The 26,141-nt window shown below is 36.8% G+C and overlaps 1 protein-coding gene across 5 annotated transcripts; it reads left to right on the forward strand.

Moving 5' to 3' along the window:
- The first annotated feature begins 251 nt into the window (after nucleotides 1–251).
- LOC138710246 (zinc finger protein 235-like) lies at nucleotides 252–24,654 on the forward strand. 5 transcript variants are annotated; one of them, XM_069840936.1, is made up of 5 exons: nucleotides 254–474; nucleotides 3,050–3,199; nucleotides 9,848–9,982; nucleotides 11,363–11,500; nucleotides 23,474–24,654. In XM_069840936.1, exons 2-5 carry the CDS (start codon nucleotides 3,122–3,124, stop codon nucleotides 24,608–24,610), a joined length of 1,488 nt encoding a protein of 495 aa, XP_069697037.1. In that variant the 5' UTR covers nucleotides 254–474; nucleotides 3,050–3,121; the 3' UTR covers nucleotides 24,611–24,654. The 5 variants fall into 5 exon arrangements, with proteins under 5 accessions (XP_069697041.1, XP_069697037.1, XP_069697040.1 ...); XM_069840937.1 differs by having other exon boundaries at nucleotides 255–474; nucleotides 11,396–11,500; XM_069840940.1 differs by lacking the exon at nucleotides 23,474–24,654 and having other exon boundaries at nucleotides 252–474; nucleotides 10,630–11,499.
- Nucleotides 24,655–26,141: the final 1,487 nt, after the last annotated feature.

Consider the following 26,141-nt stretch of genomic DNA (forward strand, 5'->3'; position numbering starts at 1 on the left):
TATAACGGATTTCAGAGAGGTGGGATATGATGATAGAGACTGGATTAATCTTGCACAGGATAGGGACTGATGGCGGTCTTATGTGACAGCGGGTTCATTAAAAGCCATTTGTAAGTATGTATGTATGTAATAAGCATAAGCATGTAGCACGAGGACATACAACTGGTAACTGACAGCCGAAGTGTCGGCTCCAATGGACGTTCGATCGGCTCTTCTGGCGCATACGGCCTAACAAATTATCGACCGTTCACGGTTCCAGTGGACGGCTAGGCTTAACGTTCGGTATCGGGACCGAAGATCCTTCTCAGCTTTCTGGTCATCAATTTCAGCGAAACACTGCATACTTGGTTCATACCAGTAGTCAAGTCAATAGATCTCTTGATTTTGAAACTTAAGTTTTTACTGGAGACGTGAAACATTAAACGTTACGAAGAAAATGGTAGACAGGAAAATTTGCCGATATTTATTTTCAAGGTACACGTAGAGATATACGTACTGAAAATAAAAATAGATTTAGGACACTTGGATGAGACAATCTCTTAGAATCGGATGTAGGTAGATCAGATGTCATTTAACCAAAGGTAAAGTAGCATAAGACATAGCAATTAGAAATATTGTAATTAAATCTATCCGATATAGCCTACAGTCCAATCTTAACATAGAAGAGATTGTTCCGATGGATATCATGGAAGGGAAAATCCCCCATTACACTTCCTTATTACTGACAACATAAGAAAACAAAAAGTCGCCACCCTTTATTCAACGGGCAATCTCAAAGCACGGTCGACTCTAGTAGATCGTCGGAAGGCTCAACTTGATAACACTGTGTTGTCTACTGTTTTCAGTCATACTACTATTACACTTCACTAAAGAGTTTTAATGTTAATATCAGAAGGAAACGTTAATAAGTTAATCACACGTCGTACAAGAAGCCAGTTTAATAGATTACGGATTATAGATATATACTGAAAGCATATAGAGTGGACTTAGAAGACATGGAGGGTACTGCGAGGACATACAGTGGACTGAGAGGACAGATACTAGACTGCTAGGACAGAGAGTGTAGTGATAGGACAGAGATTGGACTCGGAGGACATACGTGGAATGAGAACAGAGAGTGGACTGACAGGATATAGAGTGGACTGAGATGGTAGATACTGTACTGGTAGGACAGAGAATATAGTGATAGGACAGAGATTGGACTGAGAGCACATAGAGAGGACTGGAAAGACAGAATGGACTGAGAGGACAGAGTGGACTGAGAGCACATAGAGTGGACTGGAAAGACAGAGAGAGGACATAGAGTGGACTGATAGCACATAGAGTGGACAGACAGGATAGAGGGTGTAGAGAAAGAACAGAGATAGGACTGAGCACATAGAGAGGACCAGTGGCGTATACTGGTTAAAGGGTTTGGGCTACCGCTGACCCTATTATTACACAAAATATATCTAACAATTACTTTAATTTTAATTACTATGGTAAAACTAATAATACAAAATTATTACATTATGTTATATTATAAACTTTTTCTTTTGTAATTTCCTTGGGCTACCGCCGGTAGCCCCGGTAGTCCGCAAAATACGCCCCTGGAGAGGACAGAGAGTGGACTGAGAGGACATAGAGGGCACTCAGATGACATAGAGTGGACTGAGAGGATTGCGAGTGGTCTGAGAGTATAGAGAGTGTAGTGACGGAACAGAGATTGGACAGAGAGCATATAGAGTGGACTGAGAGCACAGACACACGACTTAGAGGATATAGAGTGGACTGAGAGGACATATACTGGACTGGTAGGACGGAGAGTGTAGTGACAGGAGAGAGATTGGACTGAGAGCATATAGAGTGACTGAGAAGATAGAGAGTGCACTGAGAGAGCATAGAGTGGACTCAGGTGACTTGAAGTGGACTGAGAGGAGAGAGAAAGGACTGAGAGTACAGAGAGTGTAGTAAAAGTACAGACATTGGCTTGAGGTTACAGAGAGTGGACTGAGAGAACTGAGAGTGTATCGGTACTAATAGTATAGAAAGTGTAGTGATAGGACAGAGATTGGACTGAGAGCACATAGAGTAGACTGAGAGGAAAGGGAGTGGACTGGTAGGACAGAGTAAAGTGACAGGACAGAGATTTTTACTGAGAGCACATACAATGGAATAAGAAGAGTGAGAGTGGACTGAGAGGACATAGAGTGGACGTGTGTACTTTCAAATGTATTGTAACCCAATTCTGTAACGTCTTTCACAGGTTTGTAAAAAAATAAACGGAAGTTACTTTATGAATAGCCCTCGTATTGCAGTTGGTTTAGATAAGATCTCGGGAGAAACCTTAATCAGGTTACTTGTCCTAACCAGGATTTGAACCCGGGTTCGTTCGTTTCACTGTCAGATGTGCTAATAGTAACTTCACAGTCTGGGAATCAGATCACCGACGTAACATGAGAAAATCTGCATATTTTCTTCACTAGATAAAGATCCACCTCTAGTTTCATTAGATTTTCCTAGGCTCAACACTTGGGTGTTCTACCCGATATTTTGCTTCTGAAATCTCTAAATGTCATTATAATCAACTAATGCAGAATCTCTGCGAGCTTTATAAACTTTTCTCGGTTCATCTAGCACATTGTACTCGTCCATTGCACTTAAAACACTTTGTTCAACTAAACTGGAGTCACCTATTTAGATTCTCCACAAATTACGAGCAGTTTCTCTTCTTGCTCTTGTTCATGTAGGCCTATACCAAAGTCAGTAATTGCTCTGTGGCAGAGCATGTTGAGAAACTTCTCTTGGAGGGGAATATTGCTCACAGAGTGAGCAAGGTTTATGTTTGTGAATGCGAGAAGTTTCTCCAGAATCGAGAGAAAAGAGCAATTTCTCTTCTTTATGTATATTTGCCATTGCGGTTGCTCACTGCAGCTCTCTTTCATTTCCCAGGTTATCAGAGTGATTTTAGTGAGTGTTACGAAAGGGCGTTCCTGTGCTTATGATGTAATTAAGTGCACAATTAATATTTTGGGTTATTTGTAAATTATTTCATATTCGTTCTAAACAGGCATTTCTTGCTGGTTCACATTCCTTAGAAGACACCAGTATTTGACTCACTTCCATTTTTGTTGCTATCAAGATGGAACCTGAAATCGATTTGCCAGCTGTACGATCAATTGACGCCACAGATAAAGAAGAGAAGAACAATTTGTTACAGGTATCTGTTAAAACATTGGTAAATTTAAATATACGATGCCATAGATGACGTCACAAGGTACCTAGTTATAATGGTATAGACCGCCAAGTTGTTTGTCAAAATTGACGACTTCATTATTATATTTATAGAGTATATGCTATTAAATAAAACGTATGTAATATTTAGTACTTACCATACTGTTTTATTCATCATACACTTTGATTATTCCTTTACTAGTATGAACTTTTGGAGTTAACTTCTACTTCCTGTACCATGAGTACACTTTGGCGATGTCTTTCAAGATAGTAGGTAAAATTTTTGAACGAGTCTTCAAATCGTATGATCCCTCCAAAAATTCAGATATGTTGAAGTTCGTTTCGTAAAAGTTTACATTTTTTTTTTTTTTTTTTGTATTTCCTCGTGACAATATGAGATTCATCGATGTCTGATATCTGTCCTGGCCCACTGATAAGAGTCGAATTATTTGTCGTTATTACCTAACAAAATTCTCTACAATAGCCATAATAATCACTAACGATAACTATGCTTAAATTAGTTTCACTACTAATTATTTCTAAAGTCATTCTATGAAACCATCAATATTCAGGATGGAAGAGAACCTATACATTTATTCTCAGAGGTAATAGATGAAGTCAATGCGAACAAGTTTTGTCAAATAAGTTTTTTGATACATCCAATAGTTTGGAGAGTTCGAAATGTAATGTGTTGCACCACTGTAAAGGTCCTTGAAGTCATTGTTCCGCAGTGGGTGTGAGTAATCATCGAGACTTGCGAGAGGAGAATGTAAACAAAAACGTCTGATCTCTAATGGAAGTAACTTATGTATATTCTCTACAAAACTGAATACATTTTTCTATAGTAGGTAGTGGTGATATATGTATCCACATTAATATGTCTTCTTATCTTGAACACTTTCCACAGTTTTACTAGTACTTGCTGCCATAGTAAACGTATTAATGAAAGTAATGTCTGCTACTGACAGTACTTAGGAACCTAAAACCTGTATGCCGGCCAGCCAGCCAACCAGCATCTTGATTCGTGTTGAGTTTGGATGTAGAGTTCAAGCTGTATAGCTTTTGACTCCTATTTGAAGCTAGTCTCTGATATTGAAGACAGAGTTTTCTTCCTGATGGTTATATTAATAATAATAATAATAATAATAATAATAATAATAATAATAATAATAATATTTATTTGTCAGAAACCAGTGTATAAGGCCTGGATACGACAGCATCAGGTTCGATAGTATACAGACGCACACATACACTCACACATGCACAAATAAATATAGACAAGTAAACAAATAATTATAAGCAAATAAACATACATAGTCAAATAAACAAACACTGAGAAATAAACAGAAGAAACACTGAGAGATAAACAGAGTATGCTGTAGGTTAACACATTTTTATGTAAGGACGAAAGGTATAATTAAAATACAAAGAGACAAATTAAAATATAAAGAAAGGGTTACATTTCTAAAATACAATATTTACATCACACTCCATGAATTCACTTGATGTTATTCACTAATGATAGATAGATTTTAACTTAGCAAACAATTTGGATTGATCTATGGAATGTTTTACTAATGTATGTGAGTAATCATCAGTGGACTCGACGTTTAAAATTTCGTTAAGAAATTTATTTGATATATGATAGTCGGCTCCATTAATTGTATGAAGAAATTTTCTTCAACACCACGTAGCTTACACATCAATTTTTTATTAAATGCTCACTATGCTGGAAATGCATAAACTATGCTTGGTCTGATTAACATAGTGTAAAAGATTTTCTTTGACCATAAACTCAGAGATGTTGATTTGAAAGTACGATATAAGCTATAAGCATTGAAAAATATTATAACCTTTGGATACTGTGTTATATAAATGAGACTTGAACATTAATCTGTGGTATGATGTGCCTAGATAATTTGTTTCATTTTTCTTTGGAATAAATTCATTGAAATCTTTAATTCAAAGGGAAGTTTAGGATGTCTTCTAGTGAAAATTACAGCTGATGTCTTTACTGTATTTATTTTTATCTTCTAGTTTTGGAGCCAGGATTAAATTTTATTTGTGTAATTTTGTAGTTTAGTACAAGCTTCTTGAATGTCCCAAATTGTGGTATAAATTAAAGTGTCATCTGCGAACTGTGTAAAATAACAATTTTCATGTTGAGGGAAGTCTATTATATAAATATTGAAGAGCATTGGAGGTAATACTGCTCCTTGAGGTACATCTGCCTGTATTGCATTTTCTGATGAGTACTGGCCAGAGGAAACGTCTGTCCATCCCTCGTACCAGTTAGTCGGTAAGCTTTGGAAATAGGCTGTTCCTCTAATTCTAGTTGAATTTCTTCATCAGACATACCATCTAGAGCTTCCGTACGAATGACTCCTCATGTGCTGTTGAGTGAGGAGTGACGTTCAACCGTAATAGGGTACGATCCTAACAACTTCGCCTGTAATAGTGTCTCATTCTGTTTCAGCTTTAATGTTTCTATCAGAAGACTTCCATTTCTGAGACGAGTTACATTCGTGACCTTTCCGACCAACTGATAGAGAGCGCGCTTTATGTAAAATGGGCTGATGTTTTTCATTGTCTTTTCTGTGCTGTCAAGAGTCATGCTGATATATCTCGCAGGTGGCACAACAATCTTCATTAGTTCGGGATTTATCGTAATGGCATCAGCCACTCTCCGTTTCTTTGAGTTATTTGTTTGTGGATTTGAAGGAGGGTCGGAATGCGAGGACATTTTGAATTGGCCCCCCTATGGAACCATCGGCGTCAGCCTGCCACCGGGGTGGGGGGTGGGGGGCAGGCGTAAGAAAAAGACACCTAGAAAATTCTTCTCGGTCTGAGCCGGCCATGGGGACCCCCCCACAGCCCGATCCCAAGCAACCCACCTCACGCAAGTTACCCTTCACACTGGGCATTATACACCTAATGGCAAGTCTTACACTAGAGGCGTGCCACAGTTTTATGTCTCTACCACAGGAATAACCGCCCATGGCTTCCCACTCTACATTGGATAACCACAAGACTACTCGGTTAACTCCGACCTTTCTCACCAAAGCCAGAATAATCCGAGATCGCACAGCTTCAAGACACTTCTGGTTGATTACACTGCGACATCCATTAGTCACGGTCAGCGCGTCTGGCTGCGAAACCAGGTGGCCCGGGTTCGAATCCCGGTTGGGGAAAATTACCTGGTTGAGGTTTTTTCCGGGGTTTTCCCTCAACCCAATAAAAGCAAATGCTGGGTAACTTTCGGTGCTGGACCCCGGACTCATTTCACCAGCATTATCACCTTCATATCATTCAGACGCTAAATAACCTAGATGTTGATACAGCGTCGTAAAATAACCCAATAAAAAAAAATCCATTAGTCAGTGGTAACAGGTCGGAGCAATATATCTGCTCCAGCAAGCAGAGTCTGTCACTGGGCATCTAAATCGCCCCGGGCCCCCATTGGGGCTCTACGTGAATGTACGTCACCTCTGGTCTGGGTTTGGCACCTAAACTTGCATATAGAGGCAGTATGAAGGACCCACTATTGCTTCGTTGCTGGGCGCTCTGTCGGGCTGCAGAAATTGGAAGTTGCGCTCGAAACCATGGGACAGGACCACAGAAATAGGAAAGATCCCCGCTGGTGAGACGGGAGTTATAAGCCTAGGAAACTTAACCTAATAATGAATATAACTAGCTAGAAGGGGAAGAAATATGAAGCCTAGCCAGGCATTCTCAGCAAATCCCGTCATGTAGGTGGACGTGGCAAGTCTATACAGAGGGGATGGAAAGGTGAAAATGGCTGTGATGATGTGGTGAGCGTTCCGCATGCAATGGTGGCCGATGGAGAGAAATATAGCTATGACTAGGGCCGGGATAGTTATGTAGTAAAAATCAGTCAAATATGTGCATATATATGTATTTAAAAATCTTGAAATATGTAATAAAACCATTAAAATAACAATAAATATGTAACATCACAATATCATAATTTCCCTACATTTTCTTGAAATATGTTGCTGATAAGCCTACAGAATCACGTCATGTCTTAACACATACCATATTACGGATCCAATATTACAACTAGATATAATAATCTGGAGATGCATGTAAATAACTTAAACATTGAAAATTACATATTACTGTTAATTTTCCACATTACGAACCCCATAACAATAAGGAACAAACATGTGTTTCAAATTGTCAAATAGAAAACTTCTCCTGTTATCGTGTAAAATGGCTTTGTACTGTCTAAATGATCGTTCAAATTCACATTATGTAATGGGTGCATATTTAAATTTGCACACAACTTCTGGTGTGTACTCAATTTCAAAGACTTCGGTACTACTTTCATTTAGCACTCTGTTAACAGCACTGATAGCCTTGAATCCAGGGTTTTTCTTCAAACTGGAAGAAAGCAGTTACAACCGGCCCTTGTAGACTTTCCAGAGACGTGACTGCAGAATGAACAACATCAAACCTGTCTGAGAGTATGGAAGAAGATGTCGCCAAAGATTTAATGGCAATTCATAAATGCGAAAAATTGCACTGGATGTAGGCAATATCATTTTCAAGCTTTGCATCACTAAATGATTGCTTTGCTGTTTCTACAGAAATTGCATCTTGGGAATAAAAATGCTGAAGAACTTGTTTCACAGAATCAAAATTCTTTTGGTAGTAGCCTACAGCATCATTCCAGCTTCCCCACCTCGTTAAGATTGAATGAAGAAGGAGTGCAAGCTCAGGAAACAGATCTTTGAATTTATCAACTCTGTTATAAGCCTTTAAAAATACTTTATTTGTATTCGAAATTAGTGTATCATCTTTAGAAAATTTAGATGGAACCAGTTCTGCTATGCGATGGAATGCATGCACAAGACATGTGAGATGTAACATTTTAGGATATAAAACTTGCAAAGCTGTGGCAGCTTTACACATATATGGTGCTGCATCTGTCACAAGAAGGAAGACATTATTGTGTTTCACCCCATCGGACCACAAAAGTCCCATTGCATCATTAAATAATTTAGCTATATTTTGATGATTGCATTTTGGTACACCTCACAAGTTAATAACACAAACTTACTCACTTCATTATCTTTCAACACGCCCACTATAACATTTCCAATATATCATTCCTATACATCAGTTGCCTCGTCAATTGAAATCCAAATGAGATCATCAGCACCAAATTCCAAATGAATAGAGTTGATTGTTTCCATATATAAATCAGGTGCATAGTTCTTTCTGATTGTAGATTAATCTGGCACAGTTTCACGTGTGTATTTCTCAAGAAACTCGCACAGCACTGGATTTTTTAACTTCCAAATAGGGATGTCAGCACAAACCATAGCACGGCGCAGTTCACTTGCAAAATGAGATTTCTGAGGTTCTGGGCGTTTCTGAGTTGAGGTTCAGTGAGTAACAACTGCTTTTGAGGTATGGTTTCGAAGTACGGGCCCGATGATGTGACGTGGATAAGTGTTCCAGGACTTGAAAACGCTGAGAACAGGGCACATTCTTCTCACAAACAAGGCAAAAAAGTACCTTTCCATCTGTGGATAAATTGTCAAATTCCTCTGTGTAATGCTTTAACTTTATACAGAGTGAGATTTTTTCCTTCGGCGTCTTTTAGTACAACATTTAACTTGAAATTAAAAAAGAATTAAATGCTGAGGTCACACATCACAAAGTTATTGTTCAATCTACACACGCCAACTAACTGCGACTAATTGAGACTTCAATCGGTGACATGGCATGACTTGGACACGCAGTGGTAAGGTGCGCATCATGTGACCGATGGACAGGCAGAGAGATTCAAGACAGGAAACCTTTTAGACCTTCTCGCGCAAGGTCATACACTTGTAGGATATAATTCTAGGTTCGAATATTCACTGAAAATGAAAGTTCATGCGATCTTCCTAATGTGACAATACTGACAGCCCAAACATAACTATATAAACATAAAAACTGTGGATTTTCCTTATTAAAAAACATCACACAATGCAAATAATACACTAATTTTAGATTCGAATATTCACTGAAAATGAAAGTTCGTGCGAACTTCCTAATGTAGCATACCAGTAACTTGTTGACGGCCGAGACTGTGGCAGATTTAAACTATTTTTTTTTTTGCCTAGCCGAAAGTGCTGTTGTTTTAGTATTGCCGGTGCTGATTATGAGGGATTTTACTGTAGTTACAACATTGTACACGAGACTGCATCTGTCAAATGGAAGTTTAAATGTTCTGCCTGGAGGTAGATTATGATTTGTTTGGGGATTTAAGTCTCCAGCCAGTGTGACAGATGTCTTGATGGTGAGCGAGACCACCTCAGGTCAAGGAATCAGATGTTTTAGGGTTAGAGAGAACGGCGAACTTCATACAGAAAAAAAAAATGACATCCATAATAAAGTTGCGATATGTGCATAGAGTTAAGGTGACTATAAATAAGATCAAATAAATTAAAGGTAAAAGCTATTGCTAGTTGTCATTTGTATGTCAATTCTAGTTCCAAGTTTGGATAACACCTTGTGCTGGATGGAGCAACCAAGTGTTGTCATAGGAGCCTAACACAATAAATTCATTACTATCCAGCTTGAATAAATTATGAAGTTATGCTATCTCACTTATGTGTAGGAAGGGAACTTACTTAATTTGCAAGTGACTCAGATGAAGGTGGAGTGGGAGGATCCCAGCTACGATCTCTCATCAGAGGTGAAGATAGAGGAAACTGTACTGCCTGTTACCTCCTCTGTGAGCTGTGAAGCTAAGGTAAGTCTAATTTGTTGATTGTGCTGGCATTCAGAACTGCTAACATAGATTTTCATTGTTACAAGAACATTTTACATGGAATTGTTTTGTAAGATAATACCATGGCATGTTCTCGGTCCAGTACCATATCAGATAGTTGTTTTATTTATAATATAAATTTCAGCTGGACTGTAAATATCGAACAGTTGAAATACAAATGTATTTTGAGTATTTGAAATACAAATGTATTTTGGTTAATTTTTTTAAAGTATTTTGTATTTATAATTCAAATACTATTCTTTGGAGTATTTTGTATTTGTATTTGAAATACTTGGATGTCAGTATTTTGCCCAGCTCTGACCCTTACTGTGGAATGACCCTGTTCACAACCACGAGGAATTCACCTGTAGGGAAGATTTTTTTAAAGGAAGGAATGAGGACCATAAAATACAAATAAATCTCATAAATGTGTATGTATAAATATATAAAAGTAGTTCTAATTTAATGATAGAAGATTATTACAATTTAATGCTATTGTGACAATTATGGCATTATGAAAATTTTCTTAATTTCTTATTTAGGGAATACAAAAAAAGAAATATTGTATATTTTGCGTTAATTGTAATGTTATGCAAGAAGCAACGTTTACTACTTCCATTTTCTTGCAGCACACCAGCGGATCATTTCCGACACACTAGTGTGCTGCAGCACACTGATTGAAAATGGCTGCTCTATAGTCTCTGTGCCCGATTGAACATAGAAGTTGGCAATATTGAAATATGACCTCACATCCTCATTACATTACATTGAGACACTGTCTTGGGGATGACTGTTTGGAATATTAATTTTTAACTGTGATATTAACAGTTTGCAGAGCACATATTAGTGGATGGTGATTGTTATGATATTCAGTACCTAATAAAAAGGAAGAATCATATAAATTTCCTTATACATTGATTGCCGTACCAAGTTTGACTTTGGGATTGTCTGTCTTAATGAATGTTAATAGTAACCTTCTCTACATCCATCAAATTGTTATTTGTTATTTCGTTACTAGATATTGAACTATCTGCTCTGTAGTTCTGCATTCAGTTCACACTAATTTTCTATAAATAAATGTACAATTTGTTGTTATTTACTTACATGTTTAAAATAAATTTTTCCCTTTCGTGACATAAATTGATCTTTATGCTGCATTCTGTGATAAGTTAGGGAAGCATGACTCTATCTCAGTCATTGTTAAAGTTTTGTTCCCATATTGTCTCGAATTTTTTCGCATTAGCAACTTGTGCAGAAATTAGTCCAAAAACTAATATAAAGAATCAGAGTAAAGTCCTTAACATCTGAAATTAACTTCACAACCACACACTTATTTCCTCATTTATGATGTCTGTTCATTAGAAAGTGAATCTATTGAATTTGCACGTGACTCAGATAAAGGAGGAATGCGTTGACCAGAGCTGTGACTTCACATCTGAGATTAAAGTCGAAGATGTTCCAGTGTCAATTGATTTCTCCACGGTGAAGAGAGAAGGTGAGGTAAGTGGAGCTACCTCTTCTGCTTGCATTCTGTTCATTGCAGACGTCAGTTCTCTACAAATTTACCTGCAGTGCCTTCTGGTATATTCGAGAGACGGATTACTGTTTTTTTTTTTCAGTAGGTTATTTTACGACGCTTTATCAACATCTAGGTTATTTAGCGTCTGAATAAGATGAAGGTGATAATGCTGGTGAAATGAGTCCGGGGTCCAACACCGAAAGTTACCCAGCATTTGCTCATATTGGGTTGAGGGAAAACCTCGGAAAAAACGTCAACCAGGTAACTTCCCCCAACCGGGAATCCAACCCGGGCCACTTGGCTTCATGGCCAGACGCGCTAGCCATTACTCCACAGGTGTGAACTGGATTACTGTTAATTAGTCGTGTCTTTGTTCCAATATATACTGTACTTGTACTGTGATTTGATTTTTGTTTCATTTGAAAAATGTTTTCTTACACCTTGTGTCAGCTTTCAAATCTTCATGGGGAAAGAATTTTTATAATGAAATTCCGATTGTAACAGGAGACCGCATCATGACGAACGTGGGGAGCTACTGTACAGTAGGAAGCAAAATTCGGTCCTGCAAGCAAACTATAGAGGCTTAGGATATTATCGTGCTAAGCACACGTTACCACTGTACTAGTCAAGTTATCAAAATCTCTGCAGAGACGTGGATTTGAAGCCAGTAGGCAACTGTTAGTCTTTGACCTTTGTGGTCTGTTGCACTCAGGATAATTCTTCTTCTTCTTCTTCTTCTTCTTCTTCTTCTTCTTCTTCTTCCATATTATTACTTTATGATAATGATTATCATTTATTATTATTACTGTCATCATTATCATCATCACCACTACCACAACCACCACCAAACAGAACATATTATTATTATTATTATTATTATTATTATTATTATTATTATTATTATTATTATTATTAATTTATTTATTTAGCAGAGCTTCCTCAAATTAGAGGCTGCCATTAGACAGAGCATACAAAACAATTCAAGAACAAATAGAAGATGAGAGCTAAAAGAGTAAGAAAAAAGGCAAACAAATACACAAACAAACAATGGCAGTTTACAGAAGAAAAAAAAAATTTCAAGTAAAGAATCAATGAAAGCTAAGAAGGAAAAAGAAAATGATAATGGTGCGTCAATTTTTTCCATACACTGAATTAGAGTTCCGTAAAAGTTTGACTGACTCTAATTATGAGGAGGGCCAGTTCATTCAGAAAAGATTTGTGCAGTCCTAGGGTCTTACAGAATTGAGAAGAGAAGTTGGGCGTCGTTCCTCTTGCTCCAAACATCAATCCCGTAACACTGATATCGTGAAGTTGGTATTTATCTTTATAATAAAGGATATTATAACAAAGGGCCAAGTGTTGTACTTTGGCAAAATATTCATTTCGATTTTACACTTACTTTGTGCAAAGCTGCGAAACATTTAATACTGCCCCATCAATGAAATAAATGTTATCTGTATAAGTAAAAATTGTAATCACTCACTATTCACCTTTGACTCACTGATCTTAAAGTTTTAGCTTTTATGCAGAGTATTTCTAGATATGTTGTGTGGTAAAATTTGCTTATTGATACCATCACTCACTCACTCTCACTCTGTCATTCACTCATACTTGGAACATGTTTCAAAATTTTGTATGTAAATGACTTTCCATATGTTAGAGGAAGATATTGCACGCATGCAACTGGTCTGTACTTTCTTTACTTCTTTTTCTGCTTAAGAAACTGCATTTAATGTCAGTAGGCATAATTGTAAAACAAATATTAAAATTAGTATCTTCATGTGTTCCAATCTTAATTTAGTTTAAGTAATATACAGGAAGTGGATTTTATTTATTACCATGATAGTCATTCCGAAAAAAGGGAATATTCAACTTGCATGTAATTGGGATACATGTAGAATGCTTAAGCCATAACTAAGAGCTTACATTCGAGTTTGTATTGGAGGAAAAGCTAGTGTCATTTAATGATCATATGGAGAAATGTACTGCTAAGATTACTGGAGTTTGTCGAGTGTGCTCTTTTTCTGAGTTATTTATTAACTTCAGTTGCATTTTATTACAGCAGCTCCTGCTGTTAATTTGGTGTGTGATAGAGCCAGTGATAGTTTCATTTATTTTCTTTCCCTCAGTAGTGTACAGTTGAACTGCAATATGATTCGTTTTACCCAATTTGTTTGAAGACTCAAAATTTGTCATGATATTCTACTAATAATTGAAGGGCTGAGAGCCATAGTGGGCCAAATCCATTTTCAGAGTTTAGAAGCTTATCTCATCTTTTGATTGCCTGCTGAGTCACGTACTCAATAGATAGCGTCATTTAGTCCAAATCCCTCACATTATGAAATAATTAAAGCAAAAAAAATACTCTCTCAAGCAAATGCCAGTTCTTTTGAGAAGCAGAGTGGGCCATATCCAAACGTCTAATGAAAGATGTTGCTTCTTGTCACGTGACTTGATGTAGAACATGTCAGACGAAGTGGAAGAAAATAACTCGACTAAGGTGAAATCTAGGAAGCGTGTGAGAAACTGTGATGAGTGGGAAAAGAATGTACGAAAAAGGAAAATAAATAGTGGCCAAGAGTATGTATGAGTAAATGCAAGTGGAAATCCTGTATCCGCGAAAATGTACACTGACGAACACTGCAGATGTGGATATGTTGTGTCGAACGTTTCGATAATGAAAATGATTGAGCACATGTGCATGATACATTCTCGTCAATAAATAATTTTGATCAGCAAATGCAGATATTGCAGGAATGGTTCATATAATGAATATAAAGAGGTACAGAGGAACTGCTGATGTAGAAGGTAGTGATGAAGAGCATTCATGGGTATATTATATTAAATTAAAAGTAGCTATGTACCATAACTTCAAAAATTATATTTGCAGTATATTCATAAACAAGGTACCTATTTAAATAATTGTATCTTTTAACATGAAAACTTTATTTCTGAGTTATTAAAATTTCATTAATCTAGCAGTATACTGTACAATTTTATCCAACTTCGTTAGAGTAGGCTATGTATTAATTTATAATGAAATGAAAAAAGAAATTATTTAATAAATTAATTTTCATTCAATTTAGAATATTATATTTCAAAAGAAGGCGAATTTTTGGACTAGAAAATAAGTTTAAATTGTTATCTCTATAAATGTAGCTTGTGCATACCTATGGTAAACATTCATTTTTATTTTTACGATGACACTAATATCCGAGTATGCGAAACAATGTTCTTCAATTTGCATATAAAATGATGGAGTGCATGACTGTGAACATGATGTTTGGCTATTTGTGGAGAGAAAACACTGCTCAGAGGGGGGGCCTGTGCAGTGGGATCATATCTATTGTCATACCTTAAAACTGTAAATACTGCAGCAAACCACTTAAGAGTATATTCAAATAACGTGTGGAGGACAAAATAGAAAATAGTACATAGCTTCATTTTGAGCCTCCATTGTCCATCAGTCAAAGTTTAAGAAATACACCATACATTTATAGAATTTGGGCATTCTTTCTTCCCTAATGACAGGGACTTCAGCACTACTGAGTCAGCTAAACACAAAGTCAAAAACCTCTTTATTGTACACAATTATGTGCGTTAATGCAACACTGTAGGAGAAAGAAAAGCCTTTGTTGTAAAGAAAATGGAACAGTCAAACCTCCTTAATAACAAAGATATTGAAAAATGCAATTTTTTGATGTGCAAAGACACCACAGATGGTAACAAGGTCCAATGGATGAAAAATAAATGGCTCAGTGCGAATCAGCTGAACCAATGAAAATTAAATTTTGTTATTCTCTAAATGAGCTAGAAGCAATTTTTCCAAAATTTAGAAATGGAAAAGTAGACACTGAGACAGCTTTTGGAGATGGCCCACTAGTACATTTTTGTTTAGACAAGGTAAATGTGCCATAGTGGGCCAACACCAAAACTTTCAAATATGTGTAATTTCATAATGTTATAATTAGGGCAAAATACATGTTCTTCCTTTATATGTCGTATTATAAATTCATCAATACCTTTTTTATATTAAATTAATAATTACTTATTAATATGCATCCAATGAATTATTTTCTGTATTTAATTGTACTTCAATGTTTCTCAGTTTCATAAAAAGGATACTTGGCCCACTATGGCTCTCAGCCCTTCAACTGAAATAAGCCTTGGTTTTCTGTTGTAACTGTTTTTGTCCTTTTTCCATTTTTTAAGAATGCAATATACTTGCTATATGTATGTATATAGTCTATCACTGTAGAGTAATAATTAGTATGCCTGACCATGAAATGAGCAGGCCCGAATTCAAATCCTGGTTGGAACAAGTTACCTGATTTTTCCGGGGTTTTCTCTTGACCCATTAAGAGCAAATGCTGGGTAACTTTCAGTGCTGGACCCTGAACTCATTTTGCCAGCATTATCACCTTCATCTCATTCAGACGCTATATTACCATAGCAGTTGAAAATGCGTCGTAAAATAACCAATTAAGAAACAGTACGCATATAGGGATATTATATGTAGGGATGAGTTATATTGCACCTTAGGACATACCAGTACAATAATCCCCGCAACAAAAATAAGTAAAAAGGCAGTAATTATAAAAATATATTGGTTTTTGGAATTGAAAACAAAAAGTTATCCCTACCTACAGTTGTTGGTTAGTCAACTGTTCGAAGACAGGTTTGAACCTTACAAGTGATATCAACAAGACACCACTTATGAGGGAACTAGGCCAATAGTTAATGGGGTAGGGTGGCCAGTTCCTTTCCCCCTCCATTGCATACATCGCTGACTAGCTACATATTACACTAGTCAGACTTCAGATACACAAACAGTTATTGTTCTTCCTCTGACTAATATTGTTAAGTAAAGTGTAGGCCTACTGCCTGATAATAGATGTAAGTTACATATCAGCCAGAACCTCAGTCACAGGCAATATACCTACAATTATCTACAACAGTAAGTGAAAATAGTTATGTAAAGTATTCTTTCAAATATCCTCGGAAAGTAATTGGCATTATTGCTATTTATTTCTTTAACTTTAGCATACTTGCGATTTTCAGGGACAAGATATCATGTGAACTAAACGAAAGTCATTTCTTCATTAAGCAGAAACAAGTGACCATATATCTTCTCTTAGGCATTTCATGTTATATTCCCCTAAATGCAGTTTTCACACTGTTCTGTGAATGCTACTTTTCGGTACTTTACTTCTTACTTGAGAATATTTCCTTTCGACTTTCATAAAAGACTCTCAAGACATCCCAGGACTGAATTTTACACATTGTAGCACATTTCTGCTTCCAAACTTGATGTTTGACAGCATGTTGTCATTAACAAAACTTCTATACTGACCTTCAGGAGAAAAACTCTGTAGATTATGTAGAAGGTTGGCACGTTATTATGCATGTAAGTATTTAACAGTGAATTAAAAAATAATCACAAATCACTATTCGAAATAATTTCGTTAAGTTGATGAGAGTTTGCCATTTTTTGTGAATGATTCGATTTAATGCTAATACATTATTTTTATTTCACGTCAGTAGTTTCATATAATCTCGAGTGGACCCTATCAAAGTTACTGAAAAACCACATAACCATAGGAAGATACATAAAACAGACTAAATTGGGTTATATAATGTAAGCTCGATGTACTAGACATTAGTGCTGTCCAGTTGTAGAATTTTGACTTAACCTTCCGTCGACCGCATGTATATCAGATTGATACAAGCATAGGCTACTTTTTTTACCGCCAATTTTTAAATTTCCATAGTTGTGGCTTTACCGCTACAATACCTTCCTATCTTCAAACTTACTACAAGCCAGTGTCGCTCAACTGCTTTAGCCATTAGACTGTGTGAAACTGCAAGTGTCTTATATCAGATTGATACATTGCGACATACACTGTAACTGAACCAGAGGAAAGTGTATAATTTAGAAGATCCAGGCGATTTAAAAATTTTCCTAAATTTAATCTATGATAACAATGTAGAGGACGAAAATCACGCACTAAAAGAAGATTTTCAAGATGAAGATGACACAGATGCAGAAGATGAGCCAGGAGAAGAAAGGATGGGTAATTCTGATTTTGAGGTGAGTGGAATTGATGAAGAATCTGATGTGAACAATGACTTGCTGAGGAAGCTGGACCAGCTATGAGAGAAAAAAATTCCAGCCCATCTGCAAAATGGCGTCGCTGCATCCTGTGTTACACATCTCGGAAGACAAGGCTAACTAAGATCATTTTAAAGAATTGTAAACGATGTATCTGTGGCGATCATACAGTCGCAGTCTGTACAGAAAGTTAACCTCGACTTCAAGGAAAAGAAGATTGCTTGAGTGATGAATGACTGATAATATAATGAACAGCATAAAACTGACATATTTCATGTTTCTCTGAGTAGACTACACTTTACTTCTGTGTTTATTCTTTATTTAGTAGTTTGTATTCTTTTTATTATTTCTGAATATTTGCCTCAAATTTTAGAATAAAATTGGTATCAATAATGAAAGTTACATGGTGACTATCTTATTGTGCAATTTATTTACAGTTATAGGCTACTTGGCATTTTGAAATAAAAAATCAATGATAAAAAGAACATTGCAATCACTAAAATATATATATGACATACTTTCTCAGAGTCCATGTATCATTTTGATACATTGCTACCGATGTTGTTACCGGGTACTCATGTTCATGTATTTTGACGTGAACTTGTCATATATGAAATAAATGACAATACATAAATTATTAAATATATTTATTACCAAGTGAAAGTGTACAATTAAAGTGTACATATTAAAGTGTACAATAAAAATAAATATCAAATAGCCATTATTTTAGGCCAAAATGAAATATATCAATATGATACTTTGCGATCGATTCTTATCATTGTAATGTAGCGACCGACAGCAGGTTAATATCAAATTTAGATTTTGAGCTGCAGATTTGTCATGTCAATGAAAGGTTCCATTCAGCTAACTCAAGAACCAGTGGTTGTTACTTCATTTCCGAGGTGTTAGAATGGACTAATTTTAAGGAAGAAGCATTATACACTAAATTTTCATGATGGAGCTAATTGCTTACGGTATCGAATTTAAGCCACTGCAGTCTTACTAATACTGTTTAATGAAATGACTACAGTTCATTTACACAGCGAACATATTAAACGCCATTAATATCACCTGAAAATTCAGAATACTCATCAACTCACGCACTTGCTTGCAGAAAAGTTGTGCTCCTAACATGCCCTCCTGCCGAGATAACAGCTGTGCTTTTGATTACATTGGATGTGACTGCATAATTTGGCTGGCAAATGTCATAGAGAAAGGTGAAATATTTCAATGTATATTAAAATTTTAGTAGATTATGCACAAGTATTAAATGGACCACTTCAATTACCGTTCATTGTCAGGATTAGAAGTGTTTAAATACGGAGAGATTAACAAGGATCAGTTACAACTAATGGGAAATCCCTTCCAAAGACCACCATTTAATATTAACTGACATAGTGACGAAGGTTAACCCCTAGATATCATTCGATTTAGATGGATTCTTTCAAGTTGATGATTGGGGGATTCATAAGCTCTTACCAGGTTATCCCAATAAGAATTTAAGAATTTATACGTAGTGCTATGGATGTATCGATGAAAGAAGGTAGGAAAAAATGAGTACAAACAAGTCAGGGGTGAAAAAAGTGATAGAATAAGAAGAGAAGAACTGAAAGTAGTGAAGTGAGACGGATATGGAAACAAGGAACTAAGTAGATAAGTATATAAAGGTAGGAACGGAGGGAATGATAATGGATAAGTGAGAAAATATTGAGGACCATCACTACATGTACATATATGAAACAGCTATTGACAATAAATACTCATATTCATATTCATTTAGCATGACTTTTTTCTGCACGCCACTAATCTGTGGGTTTCTTGTTGCAGACATTAAAGACAGCTTTTATTAGTGTATACACAGTACAGCACTAAATAACAAAATAAATAACACTTAATACATTTTTATTATTTCTCTTACTCTCCTGTGAACTTCACAATATACACGGTGAACCATAATTCACTCATATGTAAACCATCACGCAATTTACTATCGCTAACTATGTTCAAATTATTCTTTCTAAAAATTGCGCCCGGGCCCTAATTTCCGAGAGAAATTGAGTTCAAATTACACAATCTGGCAACGCTGGATAAACAGCAGCATGACTGTAAAGTCAATTCATCATTACTTACCTGCATCAGTTACGTGTTCTGATAGTCTAGAGGTAAAGTGAAGGAGTGTAGAACTGTAATATGAGGTTCAGTGCTTCGAGTCTGCTAACAAGTTGTTTTTTATGTAATAAATCCCCTCAGAGCCTGATGGAGCTTGTTGCATGGCTTCATGCAGATGTAACGACTGTCAACAGGGATGTGTTGCATAACATACAGCAAGACATAATTAAGCGTGCAAACTTTTGTCGTCGTATGGAGGGTAATGCTTTTGAGTACAGGTTGCAAATAAATGAAATACAGTACAATAAGTGTAAAAATGTATTGTGACTATTAAAGAATCAATCTAAGATTTAAAATGCATAATGGAAAGCTACATAAATAAATGAGTTAATGAAAATACTATGTAACTTACTGTAATTTATTCCGAAATAAATACGTTTGAAAAACAATAAAATGTTAATATTAAAAACAACTTTGTACAGAAAAAAATAAGCGGAGAGATGGGGATTGGAACACTTACAGTTATGTGCTTCGATATGAAGACATTCGCATTACCACGAGACTATGAAAGCAACGACTTACGTGGCCCATTGATGTTATATCCATTCAACATTCATGGTATCGGTTATGCAATGTTGTCAGATTGTATAATTTGAACTCAATTTTTCTCGAATATTAGGGCCCGGGCACAATTTTCGGAAATAATAATAATAATTTGGACATAGTTTGCAATGGTAAATTGGGTAGTGGCTTGTATGTAATGTATTATTTTATTCAATAAATTATACTTTGCTGTTTCTCTTATTCTTCTGGTGACAAGAAATCGTGCTTCTTATGTTAGATCAAAACGTAGGAATCGGTTCCTACCCATTGTCTTATTGAAGAATAAGGGTCTGACAGGTGGCCTGAGTGACATCGTGAATCCGACGCTGACAGGTGGGCCATTCAACCTCAGCCCCCTATAGAGCCTGGTCCCTTTTCGCTGACAAGTTGCCTGATAATTCTCAGAGTCCTAAGTTCCTCATATATCAGCAACAGAAACCCATACTGCCCCCAAGATATCATCCCAGCCTATTTTTGTTATTGAAATAGAGGGAGATGGAGAGTGTTGGTGGAATGATAAAGGGAAACGGGAGTAATCCGATAAAACACTGCAATCTATTCTTTGGTCAAAACAAAGTGCATCACGAGATGGTCAGGGATCGGAACTGAGCTGTCTGGATGCAAACAATGCGGTAGCACTTGAACCCTAGACATGGTAAGGTTGGCATTACTACTGGATCCAGGCTCAGGTTCAACGACTCTGTTACGTTTGTTGAAAAAAAAATCTGAATTTGAAAGTGCTCTTAAGTATAATACTATCTTCTGTAGACTGCGAAGTTCTTTTATGCTAAAATTAAAAAGCAAGTTACCTTCTGTTCCTGATTTGCAGACATTAAGATGCTCACTGTTTAGAAGACACCACAGATTGTGTATTTAGATATCATTATGAGGGATGCAAGGAAGAAAAATAAATTATAAATAGAAAAGAATTAAAACTGGAATTACAAAATTTGATAGTCACAATGTGAACATGCTGACAGCAAACAATCAGACATCTGTGTACTGATTATGAGCATCAAGTATGACATAGAAGTGAATCAGGGGCGGTTGCAAGGGGGGGGGGGATTAAGGGGATATATCCCCTCCAGAAATTTTAAGAAAAATACGAAACAAGAAACAAAAATAATATTAATTTTAATTCGTGAATGTACATAGGAATTAGAGAGTTTTCCACGTAAATTCTCTTTGCTAAAGTGTTAAATTCCAAGAACTGCAGGAAGACAAACACAGCGTTCTTACTTCAAGACAGAGAAACACGAAGAGTATTTTAGGCTTTTAATTTTCCTTCTGTTATTAGACTATTTCATTAGTTAGCTCAAGGAAAGGTTTTTAAATCATAAGAGAATCCTGAAGTCCATACAAACTTTTCTGCCTAAAAACATAGTGCGAGCATCAGATGAAGATTTAGAAACTACTGTTGAGGCTGTAGTAAATCAGTGGCTCAATGATGTTGATGTATCACCAGAGTCTTTCTTCAATGAATTGATGATATTGAGAAGAAATTTCCTTGATCAGAAAAATCTTCACCTAATACATATTGATTTTATATCATCTTTGAACAGGTGCAATGAAATTATTTTTCCCTGCACTCACAAGGCGCTGAAACTTTTCTGCACGTTGCCTGTAACTACAGCAACACCAGAACGGTCGTTCTCAACATTGCGGTATTTGAAGACTTACTTGAGGAGCACGATGGGAGCAGACAGATTAAATGCACTGGCCTTGATGTATTTATTTATTTTTATTTTATTAGGTTATTTTACGATGCTTTATCAACAGCTTAGGTTATTTAGCGTCTGAATGAGATGAAGGTGATAATGCCGGTGAAATGGGTCCGGGGTCCAACACCGAAAGTTACCTAGCATTTGCTCATATTGGGTTGAGGGAAAACCCCGGAAAAAACCTCAACCAGGTAACTTGCCCCGACCGGGAATCGAACCCGGGCCACTTGGTTTCGCGGCTAGACGCTCTAACCGTTACTCCACAGGTGTGGACTCCTTGATGTATATACATAAAAATGTAGCAGTAAAAGCTCATGAAGTACTGGATGAAATGTCTAAGAAGCCTCGTCGCCCTCTTCTGTAAATGTCATTCTGTCATTGTTTTTGTATTGCAGTCATTGTAAATGTTAAAATTAAAAAATTATGGTTTATTTAACAACGCTCGCAATTGCCGAGGTTACATCAGCGTCGCCGGTGTGCCGGAATTTTTTCCCTCAGGACTTCTTTTACATGCCAGAAAATCGACTGATATGAGGCCTGTCGCGTATAAACACACTTAAATGTCATCGAGCTGGGTTGGGGTGGAACCCTCAACTTCGAGCACAGAAGGCTATACCGACTATGCTACTCAGGCCAACTTGTAAATGTTTGTGACTCGGAAACAAATTGTGAGTATATAAACTTATTTCTCATTACTCCATTTTTACTGTCTCCTCAAACCCTCCCCGAAAAAAAATCCTCCGTCCGCCCCTGAAGTGAATTAAGTTACAGAAGGACAAATGTAGACCTAATGCTATTGTCTCTCTTCTGTTTCCCTGAAGGTTTTCTTGTCATTGTCATTTGTTATTATCTCCTTTTGCACTACCAGTTAGTTTTGTCCTCATGGATGCCATGTATTCTTTGCCAACGATCATGATTGTCAAATTTTAAACTGAAGTTCAGGTTTATATCTCGTCTAGTCCAATGCTGGTTTTAGTGCAGAAAATAACTTACATGTTGGATGCAGTGTTCATCATTTAGTCCTGATACGTAACACATTATTTTCACAGAAAAAATCGTGTGATTCATATTACTGTTAAAGGATGTTGATGTTCTGTCACCATTGAATATATTCAATTGGCGACCAGTAGACCTGGGGGATTAAGCAAGACGAGTAGATCTTTCACCATTATAAATTGTACCAATGCTGTTACGAATTTTCATCTCCTTTAGAAAAGTATTGTGATTATTACAGTAACAATGGAGCACTACATAAGCATGATTACTTGCGTCAAGAAATGAACTTCTTTCTAAATATTTTGCGGCATTACAATTATGTACAAATGTTTCAATTTTGGATCTCAGTAACGAAACTAAGTGTTCTAGTTCGGTTGGTAACCAAATTCTTCTGTTCGTTTTCATCTTTGCAGGAAGAACTGTGTGACGTGGACACAGTGGAGGAAGAGTTGATGCTGAAACCATTCAAATGTGATGTCTGTGGAAACTTCTTCTGGGAGTTGGAAGCTCTCAATTTCCATACCTGCATTCAAAAGCTCGAGAAACCATTCAAATGTGATGTTTGCGACAATTGCTTCTCGCAAACTTCAGAGCTAAAATCGCATGCTCGCGGACATTCTGACAAGAAACCGTTCAAGTGCGATGTCTGTGAAAAATGTTTCTCGCAATCATCAGACCTAAAAGTGCATGCACGCCGACATACAGGCGAAAAACCTTTTAAATGCGCTATCTGTGAAAAGTGTTTCTCTACATCTTCAAACCTAAAATTCCATTCACGCCTACACACTGGCGAGAAACCATTTCAATGTGATGTTTGTGGAAAGTGTTTCTCCAGATCCTCAAACCTCGAATTACATGTGCGCCAACATACAGGAGACAAACCATTTAAATGCGGTAACTGTGGAAAGTGTTTCTCGAAATCCTCGTATCTGAAAGTGCATGCGCGCGGACATACAGGGGAGAAACCATTTAAATGTGATATTTGTGGAAAGTGTTTCTCCAGATCTGAAAATCTAAATATACATGCCCGCAGACATTCTGGAGAAAAACCATTTAAATGCCATATTTGTGGGAAATGTTTCTCTAATTCGGCTCCTTTAAAAAGACACAGCCGTGTTCACACTGGAGAGAAGCCATTTAAGTGTAATGTGTGTGAAAAATGTTTTTCGCATTCTGCGAATTTAAAATTGCATGCACGCCAACATACAGGTGACAAACCTTTCAAGTGCAATGTGTGTCAAAAACGTTTCTTGAGTTCCTCAAACCTGAATATGCACGCACGTCTACATACAGGCGAAAAGCCATTTAAATGCGATGTGTGTAAAAAGTGTTTCTCTCATTCTTCTAATCTGCAATTACATGCACGCTTACATACAGGCGAGAAACCATTTAAATGCGATGTTTGTGGAAAGCGTTTCTCTGTTTCGACACATTTAAAAAGTCATACACGTATTCACACAGGAGAGAAGCCATTCCAGTGCAATGTTTGTGGAGAAAGTTTCTCGTATTCTTTGAGACTAAAAATCCATGCACGCCAACATTCATCGTAGAAACCTTTGTAATACGGTGTACAAATGTGAAAGTTTTTTTTATTGTGTGTACAATTAAAAAAAAAAAGCACGAATGGTTGTTTGTCTGTACTCACGTAAGAAGCCATTGAGATGTGTTAACTGTGAAAAGCTCTTCTCGCAACCTAGATTATTTTACCTGTACATAAGGACAGAAGCCATTCAAATGCAATGTGAGTGAAGAGTTTCCTGGTATCGGGGCAATTACGTCATGCATGTCTATATAGGATTACCATACGTCAACATTTATATGTCAGGTCCGCTTTTTGATAATAAAAACAGCCTTCCCCATACATCTATAGAAATCCTCCATTTTATTAGCATTTTCTCATATTGAGGCGTTATTTGTTCATTTTCCTTTGGTTTCATCTCATGTTGCTGTGAGTTGTGAGAAGTGTATTGCTATGTGTATGATTATTAAACGTGTAAATGCTGTTTCTTATATACAGCCCTAATTTCATTAACTGTAAATAGCAGTGGACTTATCAAGTAAGTTATTAAATTTCACGGGATGTGACTTACTGTACCATACTGTCTGAGCTCCAGCTCTGAAACCGCGGCAGGAATGCGGCGTGGAACCCTGTAGACTGTACTACACTTGCTGATTCACGTCTCCCCGCTCCCCACTTCCTCACACAGCACGGTTTCAGAGCTGGTGCTCACATAGTAGATTCTGTGAAAGGACTTTTTTTAGTGAAATTTAATTAAAAACATTTTAGATGCAAACGTGTGTTTGACTATTTGTATAGTAACAAGGAATTAGTAAAGAAAATTAGATCTAATGATAATTATGCAGAAGCTGCGAAAGTGATATAAATGAAGAAGTTGGTACAACGAGTTCGTTGGTGAGAGGAATGTGACAGCATTTTCACATTTCAGAACATGGTAACCCTATGTCTATACAATTAAGGTAGGCGCTCACTTACCGGAAAAAAATTGTTCGTTGCGTTCGGATTTTTATTATAGTATCGCTCACTTGTCCGCATTTCCGATTGAATAATCAAATCAAATAGCAGCTCTCCACTCATACTGGAAGTTTTGAGTGAGTGGGTTATGTAACCACCATAACAAAAAAAATTGGTGCTCGCTTAAAAAAGGTTACAGCCATGCTTAAAATGATAAGATGAGAGTTTCTACAGACAAATTTTCCGGAGTTAAAAAAAGTCCCCCCATCAGATCTTCGCGAGGGGACAACTGTAAGAGCCACGTCGAGCCACTGACGTGGCTCAGTCGGTTAAGGCGCTTACCTGCCGGTCTGAAGTTGTGCTCGGGCGCGGGTTCGATCCCCGCTTGTAATGATTACCTGGTTGGGTTTTTCCGAGGTTTTCCCCAACTAGGAGGTGAATGCCAGGTAGACTATGGTGAATGCTCGGCTTCATCTCGCTATCACCAATCTCATTGAAGCTAATAATCTCGTAGTTGATACAGCATCGTTGAATAACCAACTAAAAGAATCATCATCATCATAAGGAAATTGTACCAGAACAATGGAAGGAGTCCATAATTAGTAGCA

This window comes from Periplaneta americana, chromosome 12 (genome assembly GCF_040183065.1).
Source record: "Periplaneta americana isolate PAMFEO1 chromosome 12, P.americana_PAMFEO1_priV1, whole genome shotgun sequence".
Classification (NCBI taxonomy): domain Eukaryota; kingdom Metazoa; phylum Arthropoda; class Insecta; order Blattodea; family Blattidae; genus Periplaneta; species Periplaneta americana.